Source organism: Physella acuta, unplaced genomic scaffold (genome assembly GCF_028476545.2).
Source record: "Physella acuta isolate Inbredline_101_S28 unplaced genomic scaffold, ASM2847654v3 ptg000221l, whole genome shotgun sequence".
Classification (NCBI taxonomy): Eukaryota; Metazoa; Mollusca; class Gastropoda; family Physidae; genus Physella; species Physella acuta.
Window position 1 is genome coordinate 117,414 of NW_026731740.1, and position 9,392 is coordinate 126,805.

Consider the following 9,392-nt stretch of genomic DNA (forward strand, 5'->3'; position numbering starts at 1 on the left):
ACATTTTCTTGACAAAACTTGAACTGCACACACAGTTCATGCGCCGACGTAAACTTTCCCAAAGGCGAACGAAATAGAAGTCACATTCAATACCACGGTCTAAATGTCTTCATTCAGAACGCTCTGTTTTGACGCTGAAAGGAGTTTGGTGGCTTGCTTGTGGTAGGGGCGGGGGGAATAAAAAAAGAAACTGATTGTTGGAATGTGTTAGTCGTAATTTATTCTTAATGAATGCTACTTTTCGGTCGCATGGGGGAAGAGCTATAATTAGACATGCGTCTTGGTAACACAAGTATTGGGGGGGGGGGGGGGTGTAGGCCGGTCACAGATAAGGAGTGGAGGCATCGGAATCAATTATTCATTTTGTCCGTGGGATTATTTTTCTTGATTGTGTTCAGTATCCATTAGACACGAGAGTATGGGGGATGTTGTGGGAGGGTGTGTTTGTGTGTTGGGTGAGGAGTGGGGATGTATCTGTGATATACAAACATGATGTAGTGGGAAGGGGTGGAGATCCGTTCAGTGATGTAAGTTTTATTTAGAGGAGAGGTGACGGTCAGGTGATGTGTGACGGAATACAACACAGTTTTTAAATAGAAGTGATATGAACTACGTGAAATGTAATCCATATCCAGCGATTTTTATTTCATTAGCTGATTTTGTATATTCAAACAGGCAATGGCGTATTTTCAAATAGACAATGGCGTATATTCAAACAGAAAATGGCGTATTTTCAAATAGACAATGGCGTATATTCAAATAGACAATGGCGTATATTCAAATAGACAATGGCGTATATTCAAACAGAAAATAGCGTATATTCAAATAGACAATGACGTATATTCAAACAGACAATGACGTATATTCAAATAGACAATGACGTATATTCAAATAGACAATGGCGTATATTCAACTGAGACCTACAGATCCCTGGTCTAGCGACGACCAAATACAACAATCAGTGAAAGCTCCTTTAAAAAAAGATTGATCAATGTAAGAAAATATGAAGATATCGAATTAAATACCACTATCTCTAGACATACACACCTTGATAAAGGTCAACGTCGTTTAAATCCCCAGCCAGTCTCTTTATATAAAAAAAAATAATCCCACAGATTTTCTCGACAGTTCGCTTGTATTTATGAAAGGTCTAACCTCTGACCTCTCCCCCCCCCCCCCCGGTTCTGACTGATAACGAGAAAAAGAAACTGTACTCAGTTGACACATTGACAGCAGAGAGTCAACAAGACAGACAGCACAGACAGCACAGACAGCACGGAGAAGACAGACAGCACAGACAGCACGGAGAAGACAGACAGCACAGACAGCACGGAGAAGACAGACAGCACAGACAGCACGGAGAAGACAGACAGCACAGACAGCACGGAGAGGACAGACAGCACAGACAGAACGGAGAGGACAGACAGCACAGACAGCACAGATATCGCAAACCTGTTGAGACAACCGCCACATTGCGTTGAGTTAAATCCTAAAACATTAGGTCACATCAAGCAAGTAGTTGTAAAAGACGGGGGGGGGGGGGGGGGCTGAGGAAGGCGACCTCTGAATTAAAGTTGCCCAGCCCCGACACCCCCTCCCCTTACACCTCCAACCAGGACTGTCAGAACCTGACATCAACCAGTCTGGGGTGCTCTGACATTCATTCCCGGCATCCTTTTGCTGGCGCCTGATGTGACGTCACGACATTGGCACACCACGACATGACAGTCATTAGCACATTCAAATAAGGTGAATCCTTGGTAGGAATGCGGCCCACCAATGACACACCGGGTCAGGTATATTTTCGACAGTTTTCTGATCTACTTTCAAGACACTCAACCGACTGATAAAATTATAAATAAGGTAAAAGGGGCAGGGTTGAAAATATATCATAAGTATACGAGCAGGGTTGGGGTGGTGGAATTGTGCCATAGATATACAGGCGTCGTCGTATTTCATACACGCATGACGTCATGTCACAGAAAATACGATGACGTCAGCGGTTCTAAGAAAGTATGCGTACGCACCCTTTGACTAGTCTGATGGTAGCTAAGTTATGCTAAACATAAAGTTTTTGTTTGTTATTAACATTTTGTCATACCCCTTTCTGCGAATCGTTAAGGACCGTAACCCCCCCCCCCCCTTCCTTCCCCCCCCCCCCCTACGTTTAAAATCGTTGGCTCTGCTTGTAAACATTTAGAGTGAACACAGCTCACTAAAACCATGTAGGGGTGGGGAGGTAGGGAGCGCGTTTACAGCTTGTTTTCTAGGCGCGTTTGCAGCTTGTTTTCTAGCGGCTCCCAGAAGAGAATTATATATATAGATAGATAGATAGTGTTAAAATCATCTATATATATAATTCTCTTCTGGGAGCCGTTAGAAAACAAGCTGTAAACGCGCTCCCTACCATCTCCACCCCTACAGTGTCTTAGTGAGCTGTGGTTCACGCTATGTTTACCTTCGTGGAGTCGGGTTTAGTGACGGCTATTAGGGGCAGATAATTTAGTTTGAAACGATTTTAAACGTTGGGGGGGGGGGGGGAAAGAGAGGATGGGGGGGGGGAGAGGAAGGGGGGGGGGGGGTTATGGTCCTTAACGAGCTACTTATAGTGTTTTAAAGAAATATTTTCAGTGTCAGCGTTGGTACTGTCGAATTCACAAATTATGAATGGACACCAGCGAGTTGACGAGATTCCTTCCGTAATGTTGTTGACATGGAATAAAAATGTGCTTTTTTAGATTTAGGACCATAAAACTAATAAAAGATAACATTTTATTAAAAACTTAAGCCTAAAATTAATTCAGAAATGTAATATTTTTAGAATCAATGCTATACAAGTTGCAGATCCAGAGAACTTGAAAATAATTTGTTGAGTTTAAGGCTACATTTCTATTTATTTTCATCAAGCCTAAGTTATAACCCGATGTTTCACTTTCGTAAGACAAACATTGATTGGCTGTAAAGGAACTCCGTGATCGATTTCTGACAGCCCCACTTTATAGTTATTTTGTTTACAAAACTTTGCAGATCAAGTTTTTAAATAACTATGCAAATCTAAACACCATGACCTATTTTTTCTATTTTTAGCTTACAATGTGTACAATAAAATTTATGGCGGCCATTGTTTATGTTGCCATTACACGTGAAAACCAAATTGTTTTTGCTTTTTTTTTAATTTTTATTTAGTTACCGAAAATATTAAAAACATCAAATACATCAAATCTTTAGTAAAGTCCGAAAAAAACCAGACAGACAGGATTTTATAACCATATTAATTGTAACTACGCCGTGCAAGATTTTTAAATGAATTTATGCACCTCTCAAATACCTTTGAGACTTTTCTCGCTGGTGTCCATTACTGAAAAGTAGAAAAAACAACAACTAAATAGCGGCGTATGTTATGCCGCGGGCCGGCTCGTTATATATAAATAGATAGTGTTAAAATCATTTCATATAAAATAACATTAACAAACGCCTTCAAGCGCGAACACGTTACATTAAACCTAACGATAACAAATTAACCTGAGAATTGTTACATTAACCAGAATGTTAATAACAATTTTTTATTAATTTAATCCTTTAATACATGAATCATTACAGTGAAGATTAAAAACCTCTTGATAAACCCAGCAATTCAATCGACAAAACGCCGAAAAATAAAAGGCTACACGAAACCAACGAACCATATAGAAAAGGAAAAATTTAACGAATCGTTTTCGTCCTCTTACACTGTTTCATGTAGGAACTTATGTAGAACAGTTTTTACGTCTAAGTGAGGTATATGTATGAAGTAAAATATAATGTATAACCATAAGCGTAAGTAGTTTTATATAAACAAACGGATGGTGTTACTAGCTAACAAATTAAGACTACAAGACATTTGGCTCTGAGGGACACTTGAAACTTCCTATAGTAGGGGGTGGGGAATGGGTGTGCCCCAGGAGAGATGCCTGGAAGAAATACTCAGTGTTTCTTCTAGACTTTTTTCTCCGGGGGGGCACTTGAAATTTTCGGGGGGGCGGTAAACTTTCTTCGGGGGGGGGGGGGGCGGACACTGTTAAAAGTATATATTTTCTATATAAAATTTATAAATTTCATTTCGTTCGGGGGGGGGGGGGGTAAAAAATTTTCGGGGGGGCTTCGTCCCCCCCGAAGAGATGCCTGGAAGAAACTCTGGAAATACTGCTTAGGTAACCAGGATAATATAAAAGTTGAAGTAGAGTATACTGATACTGGGCAAACTTGAAAAAGAAATACATTTGGCATCTGTCAGTAATATCTCTTACTATTAGGAGGATTTGTTCACTTACACTATAAATCTGAAGATTTGGCCGTTTCCACTATGTCTATATATATATGATATATGATATTTTGGTCACTTACGCAAAAATTACATTGGATTCTGACGCTTTGGTCGCTTACATTATATATGAAGATTTTCTTGATTACATCATATGTTTGAAAACTGTCTTAATGAGTTCCACCTTAAATTGAGTTTTGAGTGAGGCTAAACCCAGTGTTGAATTAGTTTAAAGTTACGTGAACAAATGTGTGATGTGAATTTCACAGAGTGAATTAGGGTTGGTAGGAATAAACAGGGTTGGAATACGTTAAATCGGGTTGGACTGATGCGCTCATAGGATGGCTGAAACGAAAACGGGCTTCACTGCATACATTAGGGCTTAAATCAACACCGTAAGATTGGACGGTTGGAATGAGGTCAGCACCCAGCTTTCCGGCTGACTGAACCATGTCTCACCTGGGGGGGGGGGGGGGGGATTGAATCTATTTTTGGATGCCATGTAGGCCAACGTTCAACACGGGGAAACGCTTTACGATCTCAAACAACGTTTTCGGCATTTAAATTGATAGCCGCCATTAACTTGTCACGTGACCTTGAGGTCCCTGGTTTCAGCTAGGCTAGGTAGTGATGTAAGCGGATGTAATGGTAGTGATGTAAGCTGATGTAATGGTAGTGATGTAAGCGGGTGTAATGGTAGTGATGTAAGCGGATGTAATGGTAGTTATGTATGGGGGACGTAATCGTAGTTATGTAAGTGAATGCAATCGTAGTGATATAAGCGGATGTAATCGTAGTGATGTAAGCGGATGTAATCATGGTAATGTAAGTGGATGAAAGTTTGTGATATGACCTCGCCTACCACATTAGCTTACAGATTTGTGCCTTGTTTTATTTCATAACGTGACAACCACGTCAACCAAAAATATGAAGTCTCTCGGGGGAAATGTACAAAACAATAAACCATCCCATCTGATCTACGCCCTAAGCCCCTAACATGGCGAACATCTATCAAAGAAAATGCCATTAAACACCCCATCAAAGTTTGCAGATCTGTAAACTTGGACATTTTTTTTTTTAACTTGGTTAAGTATCTGTGTGGGATAGAGTTTGGACGTCGCAATACAATAGGCAACCAATCACTTTTGCTGTAACGGGTGATAAGGGGCTGACTCCCCCCCCCCCCCCCCAACCCCCACTTTGTTCTTCTTGTTGGGATGTTAAATCTATAAGTGCTTGTAATGTGTGTGTGTGTGGGGGGGGGGAAGTGTGCGTGATCGTGTATAAATAGCTGACACATTTAACGCTCCAAGTTCTGGATTGTATAATCCAAGGTGGGACGGTCAGAGTCAGGGTGACCGCCAGAGAGTCAGTGTGACTCAGATTTAATGCGAGACTCATAGAGAGTCAGTGTGTCAAGCAAAGAGTCAGCGTGACGCAGATCTAACGTGCGGCGGTAAGAGTCAGTGCGATGGTCACAGAGTCACCGAGTCTGTCAGAGAATCTGTGTGACTCTGAGCTCGCAATGCCCAAAAGAATTGTGACGCCAATGACAATTGGAGAGGGGGGGGGGTGGAGCCGCTGTTGTAGTTTGACGCCAAGGAAAAAAAAAAGGTGCGGAAGATTCTAGAATGTGACTAATGTATGGCAGATAAGTTGGTCTCTAGTAGTCTCTGATTATCTGTGACGATCTCTGGCGATCCCCGACAGTTGCTAGTAATCTCAGAAAATACAAAAAACCCGGATAAGACGGAGTGGTAGAGAGCTGGACTGCTAACCCGTAAGTCTCGAGTTCGAATCCGGGTTCAAGTCAGTAAACCGTCCTTGAGTCCACCCAACTCTGATGGGTACCTAACTCACGGTAGGAAAAGTAAAGGCGGCTGGGCATAGTGCTGACCACACTACCTCTTCATATGCCGAGGTAACAGAAACGAGTGAACTCTACTTCAATTGCCCTATAGACCGTCAGGTTTGAAAGGGAACTTTAATTTTTAACCCGGATAAACCTAGACAATCTCTGGCTATCCCCGACAGTTGCTAATAATCTCAGGTAGTCCCAAACCACCAGGATAAACGTAGACAATGTCTGAAAATACCAGCTATCCCAATAGAGACGACAATATAAACCTTTCTTCGACAATCACCGTCATTTGCCGACAGTTACCGACAATCACCGATTTTCACACAAAGAACACACAACAACAGCCTCTCATCGTTAAATCTACGCATCCTGTCTCGTCCTTATCTATATCAAATTAGTAATTATATATGTCACGTGACACGATCCACACAAGGCCGCCATAAAAACAAACAGTTCCGCATCCTGTTTAGACTCGAAATTTTGTTTTCCTGTTAATCTTCATCATCTGAAACAATCCCGAAATTACCCCAAAAAAACAACAACAAACAACGAGTAAACCCTCCCCTCCCCCATTCGCTTCCTGCATACAGACATTAGCCAACATTTTACTTTCGAAATGTCTATTTGTAATGTCTGACAACTTCCATATTAAACTTTAATTACAGGTAAATAAGAATTTTAATTTAACTACGGATGATGAATCAAACTCCAAGAGACTGCTAACTTGACATATTTACAGACTTGACACATTTACAAACTTGACAATGGACAAATTGACTTACTAGTCGCCCACCTTGGGCTTTAATTGTTGGCTTAATGCTTTACGGTATTTTTGAAATTCTCCGACATTTCTACACGCGAGAAAACGTATCCATTCAGTCTAGACCTAATTCCACAAATTTGAAAATATCTCATTATTTTTTTAAAAATATCCCACCAATAAGGATATATCCCACCAATCTGGAAATATCCCACTAATAAGGAAATATCCCACCAAATTGCACATATCCCATCAATTTGGAAATATCCAACCAATACGGACATATCCTACCTGTCTGGACATAACCCACCAATTCGGATAAATCCCACCAATAAAGACATATCCCACCAATTAGGATATAAACCACCAATCAGGATATAACCCACCAATAAAGACATATCCCACCAATGCGGACATATTCCACAAATTAGGACATATCCTATCAATAAGGACATATCCCACCAATAAGGACATATCCCACCAATAAGGACATATCTCACCAATAAGGTCATATCCCACCAATAAGGACATATCCCACCAGTAAGGACATATTCTACCAATAAGGACATATCCTACCAATAAGGACATATCCTACCAATAAGGACATATCCTACCAATAAGGACATATCCTACCAATAAGGACATATCCCACCAATAAGGACATATCCCACCAATATGGACATATCCCACCAATAAGGACATATCCCACCAATAAGGACATATCCCACCAATAAGGACATATCCCACCAATAAGGACATATCCCACCAATAAGGACATGTCCCACCAATAAGGACATATCCTACCAATAAGGACATATCCTACCAATAAGGACATATCCCACCAATAAGGACATATCCCACCAATAAGGACATATCCCATAAATTATGACATATCCCACCAATATAGCAGTGAAAGGAAAAAAAATTACTTGACTTTCTTGTACCCCAACACGACAGAAACAACTGAGAAACTTTTTGTTTTTCTGCTTGAAAACCTCACAAGTTGATTCTAACACAGTTCATTTCTTTTATCAAAGTAGGGTCTTCAAGAATTTAAATCAGTAGAAAGCCATTCCCCTTTAGATAAGAATCCTATCTATAAACTTTTTAACGGTTCGACGCACAGGTTTTGCGGTTTAATAAACTGTGGCGTGACCTTTCGACCTCAACGTGACCTACTTTAAAAGTCAAGTAGAATTCATTGAATATCTTGAGCTGTTGCATTTTTCTTTTTTTATACAAAAAAAAAAAAAAATTTTTTTCGAATTTATGCGAACGACGTCTTCAACATACGTGAAGTAACACGACACCCAGGATTCAACTAAAAACGAATAGCTAAGTGCTTGGTTAAGGAATTCTCAGGTGTTAAAAATCTAGTTGAAAACGTTTCGGTATTTACACAGCACCTCGCTAGAGGGGAGAAAAAAATCTTATTCGTCAACATGACGAGCGGATCAAGTCCTGATTAATTGTATCTGTTAATAAATCACACATCTGCTAATTGCGCGACAGTTAAACTGTGTTTTGAGTCTGGTTACGCTCTGTTAGTTCTCAGCATACACACCAGACCTGGACAACATATGGAGGAGATTGAAAATAAATTGTTGACGTCTGCTGATAGCAATCTGAACCTAACAGGAACGCCTTGGAGCTGATCGTCCATCTCGTGAAGATGTCAAAAGTACAGAACCGCCAGAATATGCTGTCAAAAGTACAGAACCGCCAAAATATGCTGTCAAAAGAACGTCAGACAATCAGAATCTGCGGTTAAAAGTACAGAACAGACAATCAGAATATGCTGTCAAAAGTACAGAACCGCCAAAATATGCTGTCAAAAGAACGTCAGACAATCAGAATCTGCGGTTAAAAGTACAGAACAGACAATCAGAATATGCTGTCAAAAGTACAGAACAGACAATCAGAATATGCTGTCAAAAGTACAGAACCGCCAGAATATGCTGTCAAAAGTACAGAACAGCCAAAATATGCTGTCAAAAGAACGTCAGAATCAGAATCTGCGGTTAAAAGTACAGAACAGACAATCAGAATATGCTGTCAAAAGTACAGAATAGACAATCAGAATATGCTGTCAAAAGTACAGAATAGACAATCAGAATATGCTGTCAAAAGTACAGAATAGACAATCAGAATATGCTGTCAAAAGTACAGAACAGACAATCAGAATATGCTGTCAAAAGTACAGAACCGCCAGAATATGCTGTCAAAAGTACAGAACAGCCAAAATATGCTGTCAAAAGAACGTCAGACAATCAGAATCTGCGGTTAAAAGTACAGAACAGACAATCAGAATATGCTGTCAAAAGTACAGAACAGACAATCAGAATATGCTGTCAAAAGTACAGAACAGCCAAAATATGCTGTCAAAAGAACGTCAGACAATCAGAATCTGCGGTTAAAAGTACAGAACAGACAATCAGAATATGCTGTCAAAAGTACAGAATAGACAATCA

The 9,392-nt window shown here is 40.2% G+C and overlaps 1 protein-coding gene across 1 annotated transcript; it reads left to right on the plus strand.

Annotated features, from left to right (window-relative positions):
- The first annotated feature begins 700 nt into the window (after positions 1 to 700).
- On the plus strand, positions 701 to 9,061 carry LOC131937755 (uncharacterized protein DDB_G0284459-like). The gene is made up of 4 exons (XM_059295381.1): positions 701 to 727; positions 1,234 to 1,515; positions 8,560 to 8,728; positions 8,826 to 9,061. Exons 1-4 carry the CDS (start codon positions 701 to 703, stop codon positions 9,059 to 9,061), a joined length of 714 nt encoding a protein of 237 aa, XP_059151364.1.
- Positions 9,062 to 9,392: the final 331 nt, after the last annotated feature.

Coding starts and splice junctions, on each gene's coding strand:
- LOC131937755 (XM_059295381.1), top strand. CDS start 701: ATGGCGTATATTCAAACAGAAAATGGC. Junction 728..1,233: donor ATATTCAAACAGAAAATGGC/GTATTTTCAAAT, acceptor ACACATTGACAG/CAGAGAGTCAACAAGACAGA. Junction 8,729..8,825: donor ATCAGAATATGCTGTCAAAA/GTACAGAACCGC, acceptor TGCTGTCAAAAG/TACAGAACAGACAATCAGAA.